The following is a 27072-nucleotide window of genomic DNA, read 5'->3' on the forward strand; positions in this document are numbered from 1 at the left end:
AAATTGTTAACACATCTGAGGAAAATGTTGATATTCCAGAGAGAGTTACATCATGTTCACTGTCACTTCACTAATACATTGCTCACAAATGACTAAATAGCTTTTTATCACCTTGCTAAAATTGTAATATTAGTCATATAGGGTGTACTGTTAGCAATTTAGCAACACATCTGAGAGAAATGTTATATTTCTTATGGTTTTGGGTCATTTTCAATGTCACTGTTCTTTTACATTGTCATTAAATGACTTGTGTACTTGCCAGGTAGCTATAATTCCATTTTTTTCCACATATAAAGCCTTTTCTTGATGATTAACGACATATCTGAGAGATATGTTGAGATTTTAGACATTTTTGCAGCATTTCCACTTTGCTTTGCTATTACAGTTTTCTTAACCAATTTTTGGCCACTCCAGACCCAAAATGGTGCTATTCATGTTTTTAGCCCGACTTTCCAAAGTACATGGACACCAGAGACAGCGGTATTCATGTGTACGACCGCCAGATGTTGTTTCAGTACAGTAATCATGCAACACCCGACCTGCATGATGATGTTTTGGAGAAGGTTCACGACCTCAGCGTACTACGAAGACCAGGGCTCCATTACTCAGAATCACCTGATGCCGGTGACCGGGAGAAGGGACGGCAAAAGTAATGCTCCAGGATGCGGAGGCACGAAAAGCGGACGGGAGTTCGTGCTAGGCTAAAGACAAACTCCTTTGAAATAGAACAACGAGTCAGCATACAGAGAGGAGGTGCAACATCAAACAGAAGAGCACAGAGCGACCACTCTCCACTGAACATCGACGGTTCCCCTGTGGAGATCGTCAAGAGCACTAAATTCCTTGGTGTTCATCTGTAGGAGAACACTCAACACCAGCTTCATTACCAAGAAAGCCACATCTCTACTTCTTACGAAAGCTGAAGAAAGCCCATCTCCCTCCCCCCATACTGACTACGTTTTACAGAGGGACCATTGAGAGCATTCTGAGAAGGGAATTGGTTTGGGAATTGCATCACTGGTTTGGGAATGGTTTGGGATGGTTTGGCACCATCTCTGATCACAAGACCCTGCAGCGGATAGTGTGGACAGCTGAGAAGATCATCCGAGTCTCTCTTCCCTCTATCAAGGACATTTACACCACACGAAGCATCTGCAAAGCCAATAGCATTCACCCCTCTCACACACTCTTCACCCCACACACACACCCATCACACACACTCTTCAGCCTCCTGCCAGAGGGTGCAAGAAGGTACCGTAGCATTAGGGTCCTCACAACCAGACTGTGCAACAGTTTCTTCCCTCAAGCCATTCACACACACACACACACACACTCACACATTCACTCTATCGCTGTTTTTAAATTGGTGTTTTTGCACATGCGCTATAATTGCTGCTAATAGATGTGTATATATGTTTGCATTAACCCTGGGTTTACAACCCTCTTTTGCATAACGTTTACAACTCTATACCTTTGCACAATGTTTTGTACAATGTTCAGAATGCAGACTGGTCAGCGCTATTTTGTGTTTTTTGTCCTATAGTGTATTGTCTGTTTGCACTGTCTTTTGTCTTGCACTGTTTGCACTGTCTTCTGTCTTGCATTGTTTGCACTGTCTTTTGTCTTGCACTGTTTGCACTGTCTTCTGTCTTGCATTGTTTGCACTGTCTTTTGTCTTGCACTGTTTGCACTGTCTTCTGTCTTGCACTGTTTGCACTAGATTGCACATGTTGCACTTTATGTGGCTAGGACAACTTACTTTCAGTCCTTAGCTCTGTGTTGTTCTATGTAGCACCATGGTCCATGGTCATTTCACTATGTCCTGCGTCAGCTACAGGTATATATGGTTGAAATGACAATAAATGCTTCTTGACTTGACCTGACTTGATTTTAGTATTTGCTGTAATTCTAGGACAACTTTAAAATAGATCCTCCTGTCATGACATCAGGGCTTGTATTCATGAAAAAGTTTAGTGTAAAGAGTTTCTCCTAGTGATGAAATTCTAAGAAAATTCCTAGAAATGTTGGAGTTTCCCCTTAACATTAAAAAGAAGATCCTAAAAAAGATAAAAGTTATTCATAAAGCATCTTAACCCTTAAAAGAGCTTAAAAGGTCAAAAAAAGTGTTAGTCATAGTGAGGAGGACTTTTAAGAGGATTAAAAGTTTCCATGAGGTGAAATGGGAGAAGAAATGTGTTGTATACAATATTTAATAATGACAGTGAGTTAATAAGATGCTACACATTATGTCATGAGGGGATTATTGTTCTGACCAATCATATTTTAGATAACATCTCAGACACAGCGATCCTATAGTTTATTTTATTGGACAACCAATCACAGTCTTGAAAAGAATGTGTCACCTAGTAACAGGTTTAGCCCCGCCTCCTCTCTAAGATAAAAGTGTTTGTATTTTCCTTGCCTGCGTCGTTCCGGTTGGTTGGTCCTGAATCACTCTTAAGAGAAGATTCATAGTTAGAAATTGAAGCTAAATTAGGAGATTTCTGAGATCATTTATAGTATCTTTATTAATTCGGGCCCTGGTCTTTTCTTATCCATTTTGAGACGAAAGACACATCGCATGAATAAAACCATCCGCTCAGATCAAAAACATCTCCAGGTTCACACTTTTTTACTAACCAAACACAGAACATTTGCCCCTTCTTCTCTACACAAACCTACAACATCATGTGCTTCTACTTCATTTGGCAGCATGCAAATTCTAACATTTGTAAGGTTAATGATGAAACTAGTTTTTGTCATAAGCTAAACAGTTTTTTTTTGTTTTTTTTTCTCGGTCTCTCTCTCTCTCTCTTTCTCTCTCTCTCTCTCTCTCTCTGGGGAGGAAAAGGTCCCACATCCCCTCATTTGCATTTTGCACCCTGTTGTAACACAACAAAGCTCTTAAAAAGCCTGAAAGAAAGAAACCAGACTACGAAACCTCTTATCTATAACAGGGTTTGTGTCTTTCTTTTTTTTCTTAGCGGAGATAATAAAGGCACTCAATTGTGTTCAATTCATCACCTTTGTACCTATACTACAGTATCCATAATTCAGTAACATAGCCAGAATTAATGTCCCAAACATGGAATCTCAAATATAAAGAAAATATTCTAAGTTATAAGAAACATTTAGAGGAGGTTTTGCCTATGGGGTTCAATAAGAAATTGTTTAGCATTTATATATTTATACATAGTCGCATATTTTCCAACATAACATATATCAGCTACATTAAATTAAAAATTTCATCCCAAATCACACACACCATTCAAAATTTAGGCAACATCTTGCTATCATTAGCTCACTGCCAAATCCCAAACTGCATGTGTAGTAGATGAGTAACTTTAGCAAATATTAAATTCATTTTGATCGTAAAACTTTTTCCAAGAGCTACAACTGGTTTGTTCTACTCACTTCATATGCATGAATACAGCAAAGATTTTTTTGAACAGGATGTATTTATATCACAAATATCTCACGATCACCAGTTCAGTGTGGGCTTGTCTGAACCATATTAAAACACGACCTTACCTACATAAGTATATATAAAGGTTAGGGCTTCTGACCCAGACTGCTTCCCTTTTCTCTCCCCTTCTTTTTTTGATATATATCCTTCAGATCTCACCACTTCCTTCTAGATTTATCAACAGATTAAGCTTGATCATTTCCTTAGTGAACTGCTAGATTCTCTACTGTACACATTACATAGAATGCTAATTAGCATCCTCAAGCTAGCAGTTGTCCTGCAAGAGTAAGGTTAGTTGAGTAAGTAAACATAGTCAAGCTTGCAAAGTGTGTTCACAGCTGGTTTTTGTGGTGGGAAGAACAAGAAAAAGAAAAACTTGCCAAGAAGATCGCAATCGAGAGGAGATTATAATGATAACCTGGACTTCTGCATAACAATGCTGTATACTGCAATATATTTGGATTCACAAGGAAAATATTATTATATCCAACCCTGTGTTTAAACAGGCACCGTCACATTGACGTGTCCCAAACCACATGCTCTGTTTAATATATTGCTTACAGAAACACTCAAACTGTTCTAGGTCAAATAAACAGCAACACAAACACTCCACATTGGACACGTCCCAAATCACGCATCCTCTTTGCTATAATGGCCTCATAAATACCATCACGAATGCCTCACTGTCATTAGTCCACAGTGGACGTGTCCCAAACCGCATGGTTATAAATTCACATGTCATCAGGTTGCTTTGGATGTGTCCCAAACCTCATACTGTGTTTAAAATGTAGGTCACATAAACTTCTTAAAGCCATTCTAAAGTGTGATGACTTGCTGTAAGTGGACAGTGGACGTGTCCCAAACCGCATGGTTATAAATTCACATGTCATCAGGTCGCTTTGGATGTGTCCCAAAACTCATACTGTGTTTAAAATGTAGGTCACATAAACTTCTTAAAGCCATTCTAAAGTGTGATGACTTGCTGTAAACTTAAACCCTATCTCTAATCCCTCAGTCTAAGCCATAAAAAAAACTTATCCTGAATTCTACTTTTAACCCTTTACTCTTAGCATAAACCCTAGATAGAATTATAAAACAGAATTCTAAACCCAAATGCTAATTAAATTAATTCTCTACTAATTAAACCTTCATTAGGATCTAATCCTAATTCTTAACTCAAATATAAAATCCCTGCTCTAATCTTGATCTCTGTACTCTTTCCTCTACAGACCAATCCTCACCACATAAACACCATCACCGAACATGTCCCACTTACACATCCTGTTTCCATGTGCTTAGCTTGGAGAGTGTGTGGTGCATTGTGGGATTTTAAATTCTCAAAGGAGCAGAGAGTACAGTCTACATCTTTACTGTGAATAAACAGCGGTTCTTTTTTGCCAACATGTTATGCTCAGTGCTATTTATGAAAGTGCACCCAACCAACCCACAAGTGATTTAGCGAAAGAGGAACTTGAGGTTCTAACAGTAAACGTTTGCCGCTTTGCATTCGTACTCACTGCTGTGTTCAAGCTTTTATTCGTTCCTTCAACGCGTTACAAATAACACCGGGTTGCCATGGCGATTGGTCTTCCTACGTATGTGGAAGTGCATGAATCATTTAGGTTTTAGTGTTTCTCGGAATTCACCGGTACCTGCACAGGTGTGCATTGCACACTGATAGTTTCCTGTCAACCACACTCTCACACACAGAAAGAAAGAGAAAACCCACAACTCTAAACCACTATTTAACTCCAATCCTAAAATCCAACTCTAAAACCATTAAACTAATCCTAAATCCTCACCCTGATCTTAAACTTAAACCAAAGCCTAACTTTAACCCTAAACTCTAATTCTACACTCATATCACATCTAAATCTAAACCTAAACTTTTTACCAAAAACTTTTTAACTCTAATCCTAAAGACTAACTTTGATCCTGAAACTTAATTCTAATCTGGAATCATGAGTCTATATGAAAAATTGAACCCCTATTTCCAACATTTTACTAAAATCTGACATTCTGACGTTCTGACAAGTCAAAAATGTAAATTTTAACTCAACCCAAAACCTAAATCCTTCTTCTGAGATTCTAATTTAAATTGAAACTGCAACGTTCAACAATAAAATGAACACATAACTCGAATCTCAATTCTCTGATTTGATATAAATCGAAAATCTTCTAAATAACATTCAAAATATAACACTGATTCTAAACACACACACACACACACACACACACAGGGGCCTCAAGGAAGGAGTCAGAGGGGCTAAAAAGTACCTAGAGTTCTGTTCTAGACTTTCCATCCAAAGGAATACTGGAGGTTGATCCACCCCCCCCCCACCCCCCCTTTCAGTTGTATAATGGAATAGTCCAGCATGTAGGAAGATTCACCATATACCACATGTGAGGGAAAAGTTTGAATTCATGCAAACAATTAAATAAATAAAGGTGGTCAAGAAGACAAAGTGACTTTAAAAAGAATAAAAGTGATATAATAAGAAGAAAACCAAAAATCGCTCCAACAAGCAATGGCAAGTTCACAAATTCCAGCAGTATTCACAAACGTAGACCATAAGTCATATAATAAATGCTGAAAGAATTTAAAGGTAATACATTTAAATGAATAAGCATGAAAACAGCATGGATCCAAACAGCAATTTCAGCATACAGTTAGTTGTTTAGTGCAAGATCTAGACAAAAAGTAGTTCACTGCATTAATTAAGATGGCGAATACACACCAAACAAACACTTGAGAGTTTGCATCAAATTCAGGGAAAGTTCAACGTCCAGTGAGTCTTTAACGAATCTTAGAAAGACTTGACAACTAGTAGTGTATACACACAATTATATTTAGTGATAAAAGTTGCTTCGTAACTGTCTTAGATTTATTTTTGCACAGACGTACACGACCGTCAAAGGACTCAAGGTCACATCCCGAGGCAAAACTTTACACCGATGGCTGATGCAACATTAGAGAATAAAATAAGAGAATAAAAAAAGTTTGGTATTTAAGACCTTTTTCTAGATGAGTCCTCAGTTCACTGTAAAAAAAATTAAATAATTAAAAACAAGCCTCAAGGGACTTCTTTCTTCTCATGGAAAAAAGTTTCTGACAAGAACAGAAAAACGAACAAAAACAGAAGCACTGACACACTAAGATTCAGACAGTGTTCTGTTCTTATAAAAAAATAATCAGCACCAGGTTGGTGTGATGCAGCTTGATGTGAAATGGAGTTACTGTTACCTCACTGAAGCTGATTCTTTTTCTAAAACAAAACATCCTGAAGAGTTTTATTCCTCTTATACCGCAGCAGTTTGCCGACATGCATCGTATTATTGTTAATTAATTCATCATTACATTTAATTTGCAGAACTTCCGCAAAGAAATTTCGTTCCTCTTATGACTTGTTTTTTTTTAGGATCCACACACAGTTGTTCTGTCATCAACCACTGATCTAATCTGACCTATTTAAGACCTATTTACAACAACTGTGTGTATGTGTGTGTGTGTGTGTGTGTATGTGTTTGTGTGACCACCATAAAGAAAAACAACACAAAATTTTTCATTTTCAGTTGAGTCCTCAGTTCACTGTAAAGAAAATAGTCAAATAAAATAAACAAAACAGGGACCTATTTTCTTTCACATGTCAAAAAAAGAAAAGTGACGTGACAAATTAATATTTAATAACACACATACACACATGCACACACGTATGCACAGGCACACACATCTTAGTAAGGGGAAGAAAGGGAAAGGGGAAGTGGGAGCAGCCTCAAAGATTCTGGGGAATGAGATTCCAAAATTTGAGGGGAAATCAGCATCAGTGTCCCTGAAAGTCTCAACCGGGTGTTTACCGATGATTAATAAATGAAATATTAAAGAACGACTTCTCGATTTGTCCGTCGTAAAGTTTTTACAGATGGGTTTTCACATTGACAAGCAATAATCTGAGCTATGTAAGATCTATTCCGAGATCATACATAGGGACTCCAGGGTGATACTCTGAGACATGCTATTGACGCAGTGATACTCTAAAACATGCTATTATAGGAAAATAATCAACACTAGCATAGTGTTATAAGGCTGAAAATGATGCAGAGTTACTGTTATCGTGTTGGTGGACCTGAAAGTCCAAGCTGGGGATTAGTAGCTACTGCAGGAGCAATACTAACAAATGAGTCATTTTTACACATCATACAGTACATACACGCAAGCACAACTCGGAGATAGTGCATCCATGAAGGACTTTTAATCTGAAACACTTTGTCACTTACATCTTATATACCAACGAGACACCACAACGGTGCAAAGCCTGAGGTTTAGCAGAGTTACTGCATTTTTCTATTGCATTTGATGATTATTCTTCTTCTAGCACAGCAATTTATCAACAATTACAATGTTTTAATTGATTAAATTATGACATATCATACTATATATTATTTTATAGCCACATTTAATGTTGTGGAGATGGTTAATATACAGTACATTGTTTACGCACTATGTCTTAAATCGATCTTAGGAGAACACGTCGTGTCACGTAACGTCCTTTCTGATGGCTACAAAACTCTAGCACTGGAGACTCCTTCCTTAAACGTTAAATAAATGTCGCCTCACAGAAAGCTTCCCCATATGAACAATTTCTCTTCGATAAATCGTTAAGGATTCGTAAAATCCGTTCGATTCGATTGTGTCGAGCATGCACCACACCGGTCCCTGTGAAGGAGCTGTTGCTTTGGAAACCATTTTTAGCATTAAAGCAATGCGAGAGTTAGAAGGTCATGACAAGGTTACGCAGTAACACAAAGGGTTTATGGGTTTTGTTATGTATCATGATAGAATTCGAATAGAATTTTATCTGACGATTGGTTTAATTTATTTATCACACTATCCTATCAACAGGGATCCAGTCATTTCTTGCTTTTTTTCATGTCTGGCTACTGAGGTCTCTGATACACAAAAGTGCGACCAAACACCGAAATTTGTTTTACATGTTTTTACCATCTCACCTTTGACCTTTGACAAAATTAAAACTCACACCTTTGCCCAAAGTGCACTATTGTTCCTTTCGGTCACAAACTCATCTGTTAATATCATGAATGAAATTATTTATACTTGTTTTTATTTCCTTTCTCTATCTTTCAATCTATGTATATATATATATATATATATATATATATATATATATATATATATATATATATATATACTGTATATACGTCTTCCCACATATTTATTTATTATCAGATACACTGCAAAGGAATATAGGAAGAAAGATAGATAGAAAGGAAGAAAGAGTAGAGTTGAAAACTAAAAAGAAATGATAAAATACTTCTAGTTTTTTATTTTAACACACTATAGAGCAGATACACTGGAAGGTACAAACCCAGAAGTAAACACACATATATATTTTAGTCTTCTACTCTTCTCTTTCTTCCTTTCTATCTATCTTTCTTCCTAAATTCCTTTGCTGTGTATCTGATAAGAAATAAATATGTGGGAAGACGTGGCCTACAGATTATAAAAACAGGAAGTATGCATTTCTTTCTTTCTTTCTTTCTTTCTTTCTTTCTTTCTTTTTTTCTTTCTTTCTTTCTTTCTTTCTTTCATCTCAGAGCTTTTGTCTTTTGTCTTTGTCTGCTTTTATCTTTCACATTTTATAACCTTTAAGCAGTTACTATTCATCTTTCTTTCTTTCTTTCTTTCTTTCAAAATTATGTTTTTTTCCTGTTATCTCTGAAGGCTATAAAGATTAAATAATGTTTTTTGCCTGATTTTCTAACAATACAACACTTCTCTCTATGTCTCTCTTTCTCCCTTTATTTTCCTGTATCCCTCGTTCTCTGTCCATATATCTCCATGACCTCTGACCTTGTACACTTCTCCGTACGTCCCTCCTCCGACCCGCATCAGCATCTCGAAGTCATCCTGTGGGTTTTTGGTGGAGATGTCCAGCGCTGCTCGATGCTGAGAGTCCATTATCACGCCAACAAACACGCGAGCATTGGACACACACTCATCTGCATATGTGTGTGTGTGTGTGTATGTGTGTGTCTCTGTGTGTGTAAGTGAGTGAGTGATATTCTCTTCTTCTTTGGTTCAGCAGATCCACTTAGTTGCTCTCGCATAAAAAAAATGAAAAAAAGAGCTGTATGCCTTCTTCCTCCTCGCGTTCTGGAACCTCCCTCTGACACACACATTCACACACACACACATTCACACAAACACACACACATACACACACATTCACACTCACACACCCCCCTTCTATGTGGTTCATTTAAATCAAGTTTGGTTTTATTTCCTGTTTCGCCTGCACATGTATATATATGTGTGTGTGTGTCAGCTAATGTGTAAATGTGAGTGTTACTTCAGCCTTTGTTAACGGTTTGAGGCAGATAAAGTTGGCCATGAGTGTGTGTGTATGTGTGTATGTGTGTGTGTGTGTGTGTGTGTGTGTGTGTGTGTGTGTGTGTGTGTGTGTGTGTGTGTGTGTGTGTGTGTGTGTGTGTGTGCACTTTGCAAAGCTGCACTGCTGAATTTTGGGTTTCCTGTAGTGCAGCGAAGTGAAACAAGAAAAAACTCCACCTGATCACACTTTTAAATCTCTCTCTCTCTCTCTCTCTCTCTCTCTCTCTCTCTCTCTCTCTCTCTCACTCACTCACACACACACACCTGTCCATAAAACTTCACTCAAGTGGACAGTAATCATAAATGTTATTGCATAGATAGATAAAGATTTACAAAAAAAATTTAATAAAATTAAACACAATACTTTAACTTTGTGGAACAGACAATTTTATCCATTTTTATTAATTAATCAATTTATATACAGCTTTTTGGAAAAAAAATAGAAAACTTGTGTATTCTTAGTTCTCTGGCCTCATCTGATTGTCTGAAACTGTTGCATGCATTAGGTTTTTTAAAAAGTCTGAAATGTTTTAACTCTTTTACCCCACCTGATGGTCTCTAGTGAGTATCATCAGTTATTTGAAATGGGTTATTAAAAAAAAAAAACAAAAAAAAAAAAAAGGAAGAAAAAAGATTCTCCAACAACTCCAAAGATTACATATTGATTGATTTATTTACAAAATAAAAGAAACAAATAATATACGTGTTTTTTTGTTTTTTTAAAAAAGGCAGCTGTTAAGGAGTATTTTTTTTTCTATTTATTTATAATATATATTTATTTATAGTATTTATTAAATTCAATAAAGTTAAGAATTTTTAAGTGTAGAATCAAATTATTCATCAGATAAAGCATCGAACTGAAAAACGTTTCAGAAATAGTTCAGTATTTCAGTAGTTCTGATGATCTGAGTCTTAGTGTATTGATTAAAACAACACAGCCAATAGGGGGCAGTAGAGCACCGTGTTGATTTCCACTAAACCCACTGTTTATAATCTAAGAGCAACAATGTTACTGGTCGTATTAATAAAATATAAAAGTAACAGAAGCAATATAAAATAATATATGCATAGAAAATACATTAAACAAGCAACTTGTAATGTAAAAGTCCACACACAAGACTTTTAATTAGGCAAAGTCGAATATAAAATTCTGTATAAAAACTATACACTAAAAATAATGTATAAATTAGTTGTTGTTTTTTTAAAAATAGCTACAAGTAATTCTGATATTATTCAATTTGAAATTGTGCTCATTGAGCTGATTAACATTTCACAATAAACGTTTATATACTGTATCTTTACAAGCAAGTACAACTCATTCAAGTGTAATTTAAAATTCAAATTCAATACACAACCACTAAAGAAACAAAAAATACAAATAATTTGTAAAATGAATTAACTTAAGGAAGTCTTGAACCTAAGAAATTTTAAATAAGAAAACCATATCGTGGGGGTCACGGTGGCTTAGTGGTTAGCACGTTCGCCTCACACCTCCAGGGTTGGGGGTTCGATTCCCGCCTCCGCCTTGTGTGTGTGGAGTTTGCGTGTTCTCCCCGTGCCTCGGGGGTTTCCTCCGGGTACTCCGGTTTCCTCCCCCGGTCCAAAGACATGCATGGTAGGTTGATTGGCATCTCTGGAAAATTGTCCCTAGTGTGTGATTGCGTGAGTGAATGAGAGTGTGTGTGTGTGCCCTGTGATGGGTTGGCACTCCGTCCAGGGTGTATCCTGCCTTGATGCCCGATGACACCTGAGATAGGCACAGGCTCCCCGTGACCCGAGGTAGTTCGGATAAGCGGTATAAAATGAATGAATGAATGAAAAACATATCGTGCTTTTTCTATTCGTAATTTTAATTGATAAATAAAATATACAACTTATATGTTTAAAGACATAATGTTAACAGACTGCACTGAATTTCTAAGAGAAAATCCACAAAGTATAAACAGACAAGTGAATAATAAATTCAAGTAATTTGCATTGAGGGATTTTATTATTATGTTTATAGAATTTGTACCTATATTTATTGATATTGATATTGATATTTATTGACTTTTAACATTACTTTTGTGGATGTAAAACTCTACTTATGTTAAATTTTTAACCTTAATGCTCGATTTTGTCATTTAGACAAAACATCATTACATCTTTAGGAATTTTAGAACTAATATGAGAATTAAATTAAAATGATGGTAAATTTTGTCTGTCCCAGTTGTTTGGCATTGTAGGAAATCATTTCCTCAAATAAAATTCTCCCTATAAAGTACAGAACACTCCAAAAACAATACAAATCTTAGCAAGTGATAATATCCTGAACATAATCAAATCTTTCAAGTATTTGCAATTCTATGATTATAATAAACCATATAGAATTTTATTAAACCAATTTATATAGACATTTCAACTGAAATTCAATCAACCTCAAAAATTAAGAAAAAATCACAACATTTTGCCATTAGAACAAAACCATTTCAGATTGAAATTTAAGATTAAAAATTCACATTTTTGTTTTAGATTTGATGTCTAGAAATAGTTGAATAATCTTATATTTGTCTTAGTGTTACATTCTAATAAGAAATTAATTTGACTGGATATTTTCACTTGAAAATCTTTTATTTGTTATTAAATCTTCGCATCATATGTACAAAACACAAAGTATTAGGGAGGTTAAGTGAATTCTATGTCTAATGCTACACACACACAAAAACACACACACACACACACACACACACATAGTCTGAAGGTCAAATGTAAATCCCACCGCAGGTTCGGTGATCTGATCTGTAACAACAATAAAAAGGAAAGAACATTTACATTGTTTTCAATATTTCTTATATTATTATTTTCCATTACATGTCATTAAAGTATATCATGAAATTCTATTTTCCAATCCTTGTGACTTTACCTGGTGACCGCTATACAGTTTTCACAGGAAAAATAACAACAAAATGTAAGCAAAATTTTACTAGATGCCTTGATAAAATTTGTTTGTTAGTTTGTTTTTCAGAGAAAAACTGCAACAGCAAAACTTTTTAATTATTTTATTATTTCCTAAAGATTAACTTTAGAATAATAAAGGCACTCTCCTTATAAGGGCAATACATCCTGTTCTTGTTATCCTGGTGTCTGTTGCCATGGTAATTGATTACTCAATCCTATTGCTTGTGTAATGTGCAGCAGTCCCAAACAAGCAGCTACTTTCTCAAAATGATGATTTAATACACTTTAATGTTAGATATGTCAGATGATACTGTATCTGAGGTCATCCTCATTCAAACTGTAATAATGTCACTGTTTAACCGATCATTGTTGCCAAGACATGAGAAAACTTAACAAGAACAAACTCTACTTAGCATGTGTGTTTGTCAAATACAATGTGTAAGCTATGTAATCATTCATATTATTCATTTCTGAATACTGAGGTCAGTGTGTGTGTGTTTGTGTGTATCAATGCTGACACACTGTTGCTTGCTAAATCCAGATTAGTATGTCTAAAACAGGGCTGGAGAAATCTGCCACCCATGCCACCCAGCTCCTAATACACAGCCCTCTGTCAATCTTAATAACACACACATAATCCCCTGCGCCTTGATCGCACACACACAAACAATACGCCAGATGCACACTCATACAGCATCACACACACACACCACAGTACACACATTTTGTACATACAGCATTCACTCCCACAGACACAGACACATATACACACACACACACACACCAGTGTCCACTGACACCACAGTCCACACTGCATCATCACTTCATTTTTATTAAGAAAACTATGACAGCCAAATGTACAACTGTTTCAATCACACCAACAGATAAACAGGCTAAAATTAAATCTTGCCTTCTAGCAAAGAAGCAACACTATAATCCAACTAGCATTATATTAAAGAGGCTAACCTCTGTAGTATTATAGTAAACAAGCTAGCATTTATCATTTAACTGCCATTATAGTAAGCATATTCATATTTAACCTACTAGCATTATAGAAAACAGGTAAAGTTTTATAGTAGCATTATATTATGAAGCCTAACATTTATACTAACTGCTGGGTAAACAAGCTAACATTTTTACTAGCATTAGGGTAAACAAGCTAACATTTATACTAACTAGCATTAAACAAGCTAACATTTATACTATCTAGCATTGGAGTAAAAAAGCTAACATTTATACTATCTAGCATTGGAGTAAACAAGCTAACATTCATACTATCTAGCATTGGAGTAAATAAGCTAACATTCATACTAACTAGCATTGGAGTAAACAAGCTAGCATTTATACTAACTAGCATTGGAGTAAACAAGCTAACATTTATACTAACTAGCATTGGAGTAAACAAGCTAACATTTGTACTAACTAGCATGATAGAAAAGGTTCAATTTTAAAGTAGCATTATAGTAAAAAAAAAATTTAATTACAGTAAACAAGCGATCATTTCAAATAGCATTTAAGCTTAGAGGGAGGATTTCCATGAATCCAGACAATCCTCCAATTTCATCCTGTTGTAAAAAAAACTTTATGGCATGATGCTACCACCAACAGGCTTCACAGATTGAATAAAATTCACTGTGATGAACAGTACCTGGATTCCAACAGACTAGCCTGTCCACTATAATTGTATTAGTTACAAATGTTAGCTTGTTTACTACAATGGCTAGTTGGCTTAAGCGTTAAGCTGTTTGCTTAATGCTTGTTTAAATGTTTGGCCGTTTTTTTATAATGCTAATTTAAACATTAGCATGTTTAGTATTATGGTATTATGATTATTGAGCTTAATATTGTGTGTGTGTGAGTGTGATAAGTTGAACTGAAGGAAAATGTCTGTTTTTTTTCATAGCACATGATGTCTGTGCGGTGTGTGTGTGTAACAGAGCTCCATTGTATGGTTGGGTAAGAGCTTGTTCACCAGTGTGTGCTAATTAGACACATTCCACAAGATTACACCACCAATTAAGCTTCAGAGGACCATTGTGTGTGTGTGTGTGTGTGTGTGTGTGAGAGAGAGAGAGAGAGAGAGAGAGAGAGGGGACCAAGAGTGCAATCAAGTTCAAGATCTTCTTCAAATGTAACATACACACACACAGAAATATGAATCTACATGTTGGAAAGTGGATCCTTGGCCCAGTCTTGCTGGTCTGATTGCTCTTTTCAACTTGTCCTAAAGTATTTCTCTATTGACCTTCTACTCCATCTTGATAAGCCTTCCGGTTCCTGCAGTAGAAAAACATCCCTACAGCATGACGCTACCACCACCAGGCTTCTAAACAGAACTCACTGTGTGATAAGCAGTATCTTGTTTCTTGCAGATTAGTCTGTTATATAGTTTCAATGTTAGCTTGTTTACTATAATGCTTGTTGGTGTAAAGTTTAACATGTTTAAATGCTAGTTTAAAACCAGTCTTTATGCACTAACTAACTTAACAAGCCTTTCAGTTCCTTCTGTTGGAAAATCATCCCCACAGCATGTTGCCACAACCACCAGGCTTCACGGTTTGAATGGACCAACAATTTGAATTTCAGAGCATGCATAGACAGGTGATGTGTATCACATGACTTCACACACTATATCATCTTGTTTCTCATGGCCTTTTATAGTTGGGAATGCATTCTGTCTGCTCACTTCTCCATAAAGGCCTTCTGGTAGGTTGTTTAGAATCTCTGGTATTCTACCAGGTATCTTCAGGTTCTTGGTTTCCCTGGACCTTTGCAATGTTTAAGAATGGTGGAAGCCAGTGAATTCTGTTCTGTATTGCTGAGACATATTGTATTATTTTTCTCTTTGTCCCATCCACAAGCTCTTCCCTAATACACAGGGGAAGGTGGGGCACGAATGTGCTTCCTCTAAGATACGTGAGATCAACCGCTACATCTTATAGATCTGCTGCTTATACTCTGAGAAAGTATGTTATACGTAACACCCCCAAGATTGGCTAGTGTCACTAGGCATGCCATGCTGAGTGCTAGTGCTAGTTTTGTAGCTGAAAACTGCTTTCCACATTTCACCATCTTTACCAAGCAACACGATGCTATTAGCATTATTTTCAAGGCATTTTATATAACTGTGAAATACTCACTATCACCATCTAGTGGTCTGGCATGCTAAAGAGGGTTTATAAAATGTTTATTGGTAAAGTGGACATAAATAAATACACCTGACAACCTTTTCTCTTTTTTTTAAATAAAATGTTAGAACTATAGAAATATGTTTAATTTGTAAGTTTTTACTTACATTTGCATATACAGTATTTATACACTATATATATTTACTTGATGTTTTTATTACTGAAATGAATAAAACTTGAAAAGATATTGTGGTTATTATTATTATTTTGTATTATGTGTGTTTAATTTGGACATGGTGTGTGATACTGCATTTAGGCAAATTGTGTGTGTGTGTGTCTGTGTGTGTGTTGGGGGGGTTGACACGTGGCTGAATGCAGAGGAGGATTAATCAGCTAAGGCTTCTGTAAATTTTCCCTCATTACTGGGACCTCTCTTTGCTTGATGCCATATGGACACACACACACACACATATTCAAGCACGTGCCACAAGCTAGACCCCAACCCCCCCGAATTCATGACCCCTAGTCAGCACTCCACCAAGCGTTCATCCTCTACACACACACACACACACACACACACATACACACAGACCTATATAGCCAAGCACAAAGCAAAGCTGATATATGTAATGAGGCATGCAGTCATTTTGCTTTACATTATTGAACACATGGCATACAAGTGTGTGTGTGTGTAAGAAGAAGCTTGGCATAGCACTGGTTACGGGGTTGTGAAATCGAGGCCTAGTTTGTGGCATGTGCTTAACAGTATGTGTGCGTGTGTGTGGCAGAGATTAGCAACCTTTCTATCTTGCTAAAATCTAAATTATTTATAGTTAGATTTTTTTATATTTATATTATAGTTAGAAACTATCTATCAGTACTAGCAACTGTTTAGTTTTTCAGAAAGCAAGCTTTTTATTTTTACGGCATTTGGCAGACACCCTTATCCAGGGGGACTTTACATTTTATACAACTAAGCATTTGAAGGTTAAGGGCCTTGCTCAATTGTCCAGCAGTAGCAGCTTGGTGGACCTGGGAGTTGAACTCACAACCTTCCTGATTGGTAGACCAACATCTCAACCACTAGGCTACCACATCCCCAAGTTCTCAACACTTACAGACTTTAGCATTGTTCCTCCTCTCAATCATTTGGTTTATTAACTGAATTTATCCCACAATGCTGCTGAATTCTGGATTCTGATTGGTCAGAAGGTGTGGATTGATTTTCTATTTCAGCGGCTCTGACAGTATTGCAGGTTTATGTGAATGTCATTATTCTTATACTGTATATTATTGTTTCTATAGTAACAGCTCATTCACAGGGACTTGTGCTGTGGAGGGTTCTACATATCATTAAATTGAACTATTCATTTATAAAAATCATTTAATCATTTAAAAACTGCTGTGGTGTAAGAGGAATAAAAGCATACTGGAGAGCACAGGAACATATGGAAGAGAGAGGGGACAGGTCTGGACTGAAGACACAACAGGTGTTAACCTTCTTAATCTACACACACACACACGCACACAGAGATGATGCTGATATGCTGACCCACTCAGACATCCACCTGCTGTCGTCTGCCAGGGATTATCAATCTGTCTGCTTCAATCCGTCAGGGATGGGCTCTGTGTGTGTGTGTGTGTGTGTGTGTGTGTGTGTGTGTGTGTGTGTGTGTGTGTGTGTGTGTGTGTTTTAAAACTAATCGTGATTCACATGATAGACAATTTTAATTCAAATGAAAAAACTAAAAATATATTGCCTAAAAAAATCTCTTTCTTATCAATTTTCAAATTTTCATCCTAAAAAGTTAGATATTGTATTTAACTTTTTTTAATACACACTTAAATAACATATATCACAAATATCAAAAAAAGAAAACAATAGCAAACTAATGATTTAAAATATCTGACTAATATTAACAACAGTTAATGAAGTTCTATGCAGATTTTTTACTCAGTAAGAGTACAGTTTCATGCTTCATCTATATTGATTTTTTTTTTCTTTTGAATTTCTCTTTGTCTGAGATTTAATGTTCTTATTTATTTATTTTTCAAAATTCTCAAATTTGGAGGCATCTAGAATTTTCTATCCATTTTGGAATTAGTGTTATAGAAGCTACACAATTTTCATTCTCAGCAAAAGTTTTTGTATAATGTATGGTAATTGTTCTAGAATATTTACCCCTCGAAAGGTAGAGAATTTGAAATCTCCCATTTCTAGATATTTTAGAATTTTTATTTATGGCAAAAGTTCTAGATTTTTTTTATTATTCAAATGCATAGAATTTTCCTTTAGTTTAAGAATCATTTCGTTTTTTATAGAAAGTTATGTTTCAAATTTACCTTCCAGTTTTCTAGTTTTCCAAGTTTCTTAGCACCTGTTAACATTCTATAATCAGTAAAAAGCAAAATCCCCAACTTTATACCGATTTATAATATTCCAGATTTCCAGACATTCAGAGTTGTATAAATGTCTAGATGTCTAACAAACCATAACCAAAAATAAATAAATAACAGTGACCATAAACTATATTATAAAGACAGTAACTTGTTATGCTGCCTGAGATAAAATATTTTTTTTGGTTCTACGATCTTTTACGCTTATAGTATGTACTATGTGCATCAAAAAATCATTAGACTCCTCAAATGAAAGAATTGAATAAAAAATCCAAAATACATTTATAGTCAATAAACGCTGCTTTGTAAAGACTGATATATTGAATTGTTTGGTTTACTTTAGATCTTTTAACCATGGTGCTATTAAATTTATAGTTTTGACTGCTCTCGGTTACCGGTGCAACACAGAGCTGGAGTCGGTCGGACAGTTTTAGGAAACAATGTGTACTTTGGTCACTTATTTATTTAGTGGGAGGAAATTGTGCATGACAAATGAAATGCATTGTCACAATGTTATTATTCATCATTGATTAGTGAAAGAAGAACACACCTATGTACAGTGTAAGGATGCACACAAACACGCACACACACACGCAATCACAGATTGTAGCAAGCCCATCCCCTTCGAATGACCCCTCTTCCTTCTCTGGTTTGTTCACTTCCTCACACAGATTCTTCCTAGTTTTCTCCACATACCTGTTTTTGCATTTCCTCCAGACACTTCCTTTTCCTTCCGTTTCTTTTCTCTCTGTCCATCAATGATCTGTCCATATTCCAGATATCAATAATTTGATCAACGAGTCGTTCCACACTGCCCCGCTGACAGGCCCTTATACGAAAAAGTTTACTCTCCTCTCTTTTTCCCATCTCTCTTTATCTCCCTATCTATCATTCCCTCTCTCTGTCTGACAACTTGTTCTGTCCATCCTGTTCTCCACTGTCAATCTGGGTCTAAACCGCTGTTTCCTCTCTTTATCCCATGGTAAGATACTTACTTTTCAGATAAAGCACATTATGATAAATCGGCTGAACTCTGTGTGTGTGTGTGTGTGTGTGTGTGTTTGTGTGTGTGTGTGGCTTGTGAGCGTCTAACAAATGCCATAGGTCTATCCATCTATCCATCTATCTATCTATTATCTATCTATCTAGCCATATTAATAGGAACACATGTAAATCTTGTTCAGCTCATAACATAATGCATATACAGGTGAAGAGCTCCATTTTATGTTTGCATCAAACATCAGATAGTGATGTGATTACAGGGGCCATGGCATGGTTATGATCACCTCAAGGTTTGACTTTGTGTGCTCTGAGATGCTTTTCTGTTCACCACAGTAGTAAAGAGCGATTATTTCAGTTACCAAAGCTTTTCTGTTAGCTCAAAAAGGCATGAACTCTGACCTCTCTCCTCAACAAAGCGTTCTTACTCACAGGACTGACACTTATTGGCGGTATTTTGATTTTTGGCCCATTCTGTGTAAATTTGAGAGACTGTTGTGTGTCAAAATCACAGCAGTTTTTCTGAAATACTCAAAGCAGCTCATTTGCTGATTGGCAGTGGTGACTCAAGTGGTTAAGGCTTTGGATTGTTGATCAAATCATTGGGATTCAAGCCCCAGCACTGCCAGGCAGCCACTGTTGGGCCCTTGAGCAAGGCCCTTAACCCTCCAGGGGGCACTGTTTCATGTCTGACCCTGTGCTCTGTCCCCAGCCTTCAAAGCTGTGATATGCGCAGAAAGAATTATGTGACAAACATATGCTTCATTTTTTTTCAAGATTGAAGTCACTGGGATCACATTTTCCTCCTCAGTTGGATGTGGTCATTAACTGAAGCTTTTATCCTGTATCTACAGAATTTTATGTATTGTGCTGCTGCCATATGATTGGCTGATTTGATAACATGATGAATATACAGAGGTGTTTCCATTCAAGCAGCTTATGAGTTTGTTAAGCACTTTCTCCATTTATATTTATTAAAAGACTATATTCACAATACCATATAACACACACATTAGATAGATACATAGATAGGAAGACTGACAGATAGATAGGCTATGTCAGGTGTGTGTGTGTGTGTGTGTGTGTGTGCGCGCGCGCGTGCGTGGGTGTGTGTGTGCGTGTGTGTACAGATTAGATACAGTAAGCCTCTTATGAGGTGGCCGTGTCCTTAATTTCATTTTCTGCTGGGTCCTAATGCTCTCCAGTTCAATAACTAAAGGACATTTTGATTGTAAATACAAAAACTTTGTTTTACAAATATGTTTTTTAATGAAAAAATATAAAAATAATGACCAGAAACAAAGAAACGTATCTTTTTGTGAATTAATGGCCCGTTATAATATTTGTTATAGCATTTATTTGACAAATGTTTAGACGGTTGTTTTTAAGAATAATCATATTTATAGACAGTTCTTTTTATTATTATTATTATTATTATTATTATTATTATTATTATTATTATTATTATTAAATATTTAACATTTTTGTGTAACTTTTTTCTTTTCCACATGTAACAGAGTTTGGATTGATTCATCCTGCATTACAAATATATACATTTTTATTTTCTTTATTAGGTACATTTTCAACTTTTATTTTTAATTTTAATGGGAAAAAAAATAATTGGATACGAATATTTGTGGGGGGTTTTTTTATCCCCAAGTCCAAAACATTCGTTAATTGATTCATATTCGTATTACAAATGCTTAATGCTTAATTCTTCTTTTTTTTTTAAGTAAAAAAAAAGGCAATATTTGGAAACATCCATTGAGGAGACCAGCTTACCTGTGTGATCTCCACCAGGTGTGTCAGGAAAACTCCCTCAGGTTCAAAACAAACAACACGTGCACGCGGACAGCTGTTTGGAAAAGAAGTTACTTTTAGTTTTACACGTGAAAATTTACAGTGAACGAGGCTATAGTCAGAGACCTGTGTGTGTGTTTAGATCTATGCAGTGGCTTTGTAGATTCAGATAAACCCCTTATTGCAGTTTGGATTTTAAACTTATAATAAATCCGATTCAGTTAACAATGCGCAGAGAATCGGATTTGCACGCGCGCAGTTCGCAGAGCTTCAATTTACTGCACAAGTTTCTCCTTTTGGGAAGTTTTAATACTATTACTATTACTACTATTACTATTACTATTACTATTACTATTACTATTACTACTAATACTACCCCGAAAAAGAAGAAGAAGAAGACGCAGAAGAAGAAGAAGAAGGTTTATTAATAAAATAAATTTGAGCTAAATCCTTTTTCAGCTCTTTATTATTATGATCAAAATTGCAAACGAACCCTCGAATATATGTACATTTTTACAAATAATATTTTAGTGATTTAAATTGTTAAATCTGTAAGTGGGTATATGGGAGTGTGTATAAGTGGGTATAACGTTTAGCTTATGAGTGATCAATAATCTTTCTTTTGTTCTTAACTTTCTCTTCTATTTGTTTAAAATATCTTGTATGTAAATAGAATATTTTTAGGATTATATTAAATAACAGTACAAATACTATATATACATTTTTTAGATTTTTTATCCAAACAGACTGAGACCTGAGCAGTTTGCTGGTTAAAGATATTGCTCGGTGAGTCAACAGTGGCACAGTGATGCTGGGATTTAAACGCACAACCTTCTGTTCAGTACAAAGTCGCAATCAGTGTCAGCATTTAACATGAAGATTAGATAAAGTGCTTTAGCGACGTAATTTTTCTTCTTCTTTTTTAAACCCATGTGCTCTGTTCGCGTAAATTTCAAATCTTTATTTAAATATTCATGTTTTTTCAACACTTAAATTAGAGTATATGACAAATTTTCTATTTTCCATGAATAGGGATAAATCGGTTATTTTGGTGTCTATTAAAAACTAATATGGAAAATAGAAAATATGGTGAAATATTATTAGACACCGTTTTTAACGGCTTGTGCACACATGGTGTCGTCGTGTCCCCCCCCCCCCCAAAGATATATATTCAGTGTCTATAATTATTCATAATAATAATAATAATAATAATAATAAGAAGAAGAAGAAGAAGAAGAAGAAGGAGAAGAAGAATTTCTATAAAACAACTCTCATATAGTCATCTGTGTTTTGTAAAGATTATGCATCAAGTTGATACTAAACATTCAGATTCCTGTCAAGTCTAAAATAATTCATGATTCATTTTATTATTATTTCAAGTACAAAAGCCGACTAGGGTTAGGATTAGTAAGTAAACACATCGATTCTGGTTATTATTATTATTATTATTATTATTATTATTATTATTATTATTATTATTGATAATAATAATATTATTATTATTATATTGGAGTGAGTGGTGAATTTTCGGGGTATCTAAAAATACAATTTGCATTACTAAGATTGAGGAAGGAGAAAGAAACGCCAACAGGAGGGCCGAGAGAGAGAGAGAGAGAGAGAGAGAGAGAGAGAGAGAGAGAGAGAGAGAGAGAGAGAGAGAGAGAGAGAGCTTGATGATGGGAGGGGCTTTTCCCACCTTGTTTTCTAATTAGCCCTCCTCTTCCTTGGTGCTCTCAGTCCTCAGCTGTGTCCCAAACGCTACACAAGCCTCAGTTACTGAGAGCAAGCGGCACACGAGACCGAGACCGAGAGAGAGAGAGAGAGAGAGAGAGAGAGAGAGAGAGAGAGAGAGAGAGAGAGAGAGAGAGAGAGAGAGAGACCGAGCGTTTTTGGTGATAGAATTGAGGACTGAAACAGTTTTTCTCTTTAAAAAGGCGAACAGTAACGAGTGTGTGTGTGTGTGTGTGACAGAGAGAGAGAGAGAGAGAGAGAGAGAGAGAGAGAGAGAGAGAGAGAGAGAGAGATTAAAGCCAGTGCAGGCATGATGTCCTACATTAAGCAGCCTCATTACGCAGTGAACGGGTTAACGCTGTCCGGCCCGGGCATGGACCTGCTCCACACCGTCGGCTACCAGAGTAAGTGATTTTTAACTTAATTCGCCAAAATGCACTGATTTATTGTTTTTATTGTTATTATAAGCCAATGTTTCCACAATTAGACCTTCAAAATTGCGATCTTTCCTAGAGTCAAATGAAAGCATCATCATTATCATAATCATCATCATTATTATTATTATTATTACTACTACTACTACTACTACAAACATGTACTCTAATGATTCTCTAATGTATGTAGCAGAAGAAGAAGTTTTCATTTGACTCATCGCAAGTTATTTTTCAGAGGTGCCATAATTTGTTATATTTAAAGTCATGGTTCATGTTATTTAAAGGGGGTCCAGGGACCACCGAGGTATAAAACACTAAACCTCTGTTTTTACAGTGTGGTTCTTAAAATATTACTTTATTCCCCCCGAAATGAACTGAGTAATGATGTAGCACTAAATGCGATTCAGATCATATCAGATGTTAGAGGCACTAAAAAATAACCTGACACAAAGATGAATAATGACTAAATTTATGGTGAGAAATAATAATAATAATAACAGTAAGTATATATATAATCTAGTAAATAAATAATAATAATAACCATCATCATCATCATAATCATAATCACAAACAAATGTAGTCAGAAATGTATGAAAAAGACAGAATATCTTTTTGCTTTTTGTGTCATTTTTCATCAAAAAATGACACAAAAAAAACATCAAAGTTTCCTCTTCTTAAGTATATTCTTATTATTATTATTATTATTATTATTATTATTATTATTATTATTATTATTATTATTATTATTATAAATAGTATTTGATTTAGAAAAATGGTTGTCAAGTTGAACAGTACGAGGATTTTTTTGACATCATATTGTAACGTATTTATTCTTGTTTTGTTAATTACGTACAATAAATCTAGTTTAAAAATATTTACTTATTCTGTTAGCACTGGAAAAAAGCAGCGATTTATGTCTGTTGTATTCGATAAGAAACGTAAATCATAATTATCATCATCATCAATATCATCATCAGCAACGACGACAAGAACAGGATAAATAGTAATAATATTAAAAAGAAAACATGTTTGCTGTAATTTTTTACGATGCTCTCCGAATAGTCTAAAAATATTTTATTATTATTATTCTGGAAAAATTAAAAGGATTTTTAAAAGAAGGGAGATCAATACAATTTTACTACAAAATAAACATAATCAGGTAATAAAATGAAAATCAGAATAAATAACACTAGCATAACAATGACGATGTTCATTCATTCATTTATTCTCATGTTTAAGTCTGTACGTCTTCAATTTTTCCCATTTAAAAGAAAAATATATATCTATTATTGAAGTAATGAACAATTCAATTCAGCTCTAAAGCATGATTGCTTTTGTGTTGTCTATAATAAGGACCTGAGTCATGGCAGATCTAGTGTCCTTGTGTGTCCAGAGTATAATCATTGACTTTATAAAGAAGTTATAAAGTTTATTCCACTTACAAATAAAGTAGAATAAGCAACTGAAATGTATAAAATAATAAAATACGCAGAAAAAAAATTTGCATAACATCAGAGATTAAGAGTGTTTGCACCAAGAAAAGAAGAGTGTTATTATTAATTATTCATTATTATATCAGCATAGATGTTCTATCGTGTGATTTAGAAGGATTTTATTATTTAATTATTTACTTACTTACTTACTTACTTAACAATTTTGTATAACCTCTTTTTTTAAAAAAAAAGCTAAAAAAATTTTTTAAAGAATTTATTATTGAGTCCAAAAACATTCAAGCCATAGTTACTAAATAAAGTATTTATTATCTTTCTTTCTTTGTTTATTTGTTCACTTTCTTTGCAGACACACCCCGGAAGCAGCGGCGTGAGAGGACCACATTCACACGTGCGCAGCTCGACGTGCTCGAGGCCCTGTTTGCTAAAACACGTTATCCTGACATCTTCATGCGCGAGGAGGTGGCGTTAAAAATCAACCTGCCCGAGTCCAGAGTTCAGGTGAGACATCAGGTTACCTATTTGTACCGCAGGGCTGTTGAATTCTGGATTGTGATTGGTCAGAAAGTGTCAGTTAATTAGATTGATTGATTGAGTGATTAATTAAAGGAACAGCAGCTCTAACAGTAATGTATCTGCAGTTCACAGGTTTATGTTCATGTGCTCTTTCTGATACGTTTCTCTAGTTACAGCTCATTCAAAGGAAGTACATTATAAGATTGAAGAAGGTTTTGTTATGAACAAAGATGTTTATCCATGTTATCCAGCATACCATCGGTGGTAAAGAAACATTCATTTGACATAATATGGAATGAGTCTCCAGTATCAGAGTTTTCAGTGAGAGGTAAATCTGGAGCTTTAAGCTTTTCTGAGACAGGAAAGTCTTGTTAACATTAATGATGAACAATGAAATAACCTGTTTCACAACATTTTAAACAAAACCATAAAAGGTATGATGTAATTTTTTTAATAAATGTGAAAAAAAAATAAACATCTGGTATCAGTTATGTGGTGTACAGTTACTGCAAAAACAAAAAAAAAATCAATCCTGGGGGCGTTAATTGTAGAGCTTAAATGTTTATTTTAAAATTGTAATTTTATCAAAAATCTATATAATTTTGTTTTCTATTTGAAGGTTTGGTTCAAAAACCGTCGGGCTAAGTGTCGACAGCAGCAGCAACAGAGCAGCGGACAGCCGAAACCTCGACCTCCAAAAAAGAAAACATCCCCTGCCCGAGAGACGACCTCTGACCCTGCTAATGCTAATGCTACTGCTAATGCATCCTACAGTCCAGTGGCTCCAGCACCTCCAGCCCCACCTACAGCCATCACTCCAAGTTCAACTTGCACAAATGCTAACGCGAGTGTCTCCATCTGGAGCCCTGCGTCCGTCTCACCATTGGCTGATCCACTTTGCGTGTCGAGTAAAACAGCATATGCAATGACTTACGCTCAGACTCCAGCCTATGCTCCGGCCTACGCGACCTCCTCGTCTTATTTTACCGGCCTAGATTGCAGCTCGTACCTCTCCCCAATGCACGCACCACTCTCAGCCACTGGGAGTGGACCCCTTAGCCCTATAGGCTCTTCTTCATCCATGGCTCTGGGCCAATCACAGGTCTCACAGGGTTATGGCCCTGCCTCCCTCGGTTTTAGCACCATAGATTGTCTGGACTACAATAAAGACCAAACAGCTTGGAAGCTCAACTTTGGTGCAGCTGATTGCCTGGACTACAAGGACCAAAATTCCTGGAAGTTCCAGGTGTTATAGGCAGGGGGCGCAGTCAAGGAGGGAATTTTGGACAAAAGTTAAAATTGTTTCTAATTGTGTCTTCAATTCCATGTAATTTCATGATTTCCTGTTTTCCTTGACATTGTAAAACAGCCGATGACATAAACAGGCGTTGAATTTAAGTGAAGTATGAACGTATATAACACATAAAGTGTTTGAACTAAAATTGTGCAAGGTGAGGCATCAGATATGCTAATTCAAAATATTCTGACCAGAGTTCAGGTTTCTTAATGAATAAATAAAACATATTAAGCTTAAACACATTCTCATGGTCACAAATTTGTACGATTAAGTCAATTGAAATTGTATATAGAATTCAAATTAAAATTAGGTTAAGTGAAGGGCAGGTTTAACACTTTAATAACAGTTTAATAATTTTATTCATATGTAATTCATTAAGAACATTTAATGGGCTTTTTAATATTGTTATGAATTTAAAAAACAGTATTTGAACAAAATATCAAAATTACAAATATGCAAAATTGACAATAAACCGTTTATATCAGGATGATTTAGCAGTGTTTTACA

At 35.5% G+C, this 27072-nt stretch overlaps 2 protein-coding genes across 2 annotated transcripts in view; one reads left to right on the forward strand and one right to left on the reverse strand.

Annotated features, from left to right (window-relative positions):
- Positions 1–9595, reverse strand: part of LOC132857972 (mitogen-activated protein kinase kinase kinase kinase 5-like) — a 31098-nt gene extending 21503 nt beyond the window's left edge. The window contains exon 1 of the mRNA XM_060888121.1: positions 9336–9595. Coding sequence (XP_060744104.1) covers positions 9336–9443 — 108 coding nt within the window. The 5' untranslated portion in view covers positions 9444–9595. The remainder of the gene's footprint in view (positions 1–9335) is intronic.
- Positions 9596–22898: 13303 nt separating this feature from the next.
- otx5 (orthodenticle homolog 5) lies at positions 22899–26807 on the forward strand. Its single transcript, XM_060888152.1, has 3 exons — positions 22899–23271; positions 25102–25253; positions 25888–26807. Exons 1-3 carry the CDS (start codon positions 23178–23180, stop codon positions 26521–26523), a joined length of 882 nt encoding a protein of 293 aa, XP_060744135.1. The 5' UTR covers positions 22899–23177; the 3' UTR covers positions 26524–26807.
- The last annotated feature ends 265 nt before the right edge of the window (positions 26808–27072 follow it).

The sequence above is a fragment of the Tachysurus vachellii genome, chromosome 15 (genome assembly GCF_030014155.1).
Source record: "Tachysurus vachellii isolate PV-2020 chromosome 15, HZAU_Pvac_v1, whole genome shotgun sequence".
Classification (NCBI taxonomy): Eukaryota; Metazoa; Chordata; class Actinopteri; order Siluriformes; family Bagridae; genus Tachysurus; species Tachysurus vachellii.

What these genes read in the sequence shown, in the direction of transcription:
- otx5 (XM_060888152.1), top strand. Translation starts at nt 23,178, where the DNA reads ATGATGTCCTACATTAAGCAGCCTCATTACGCAGTGAACGGGTTAACG. An exon ending in CCACACCGTCGGCTACCAGA is followed by an intron (nt 23,272 to 25,101) that starts GTAAGTGATTTT and finishes CTTTCTTTGCAG; the next exon opens with ACACACCCCGGAAGCAGCGG. An exon ending in TGCCCGAGTCCAGAGTTCAG is followed by an intron (nt 25,254 to 25,887) that starts GTGAGACATCAG and finishes TTCTATTTGAAG; the next exon opens with GTTTGGTTCAAAAACCGTCG.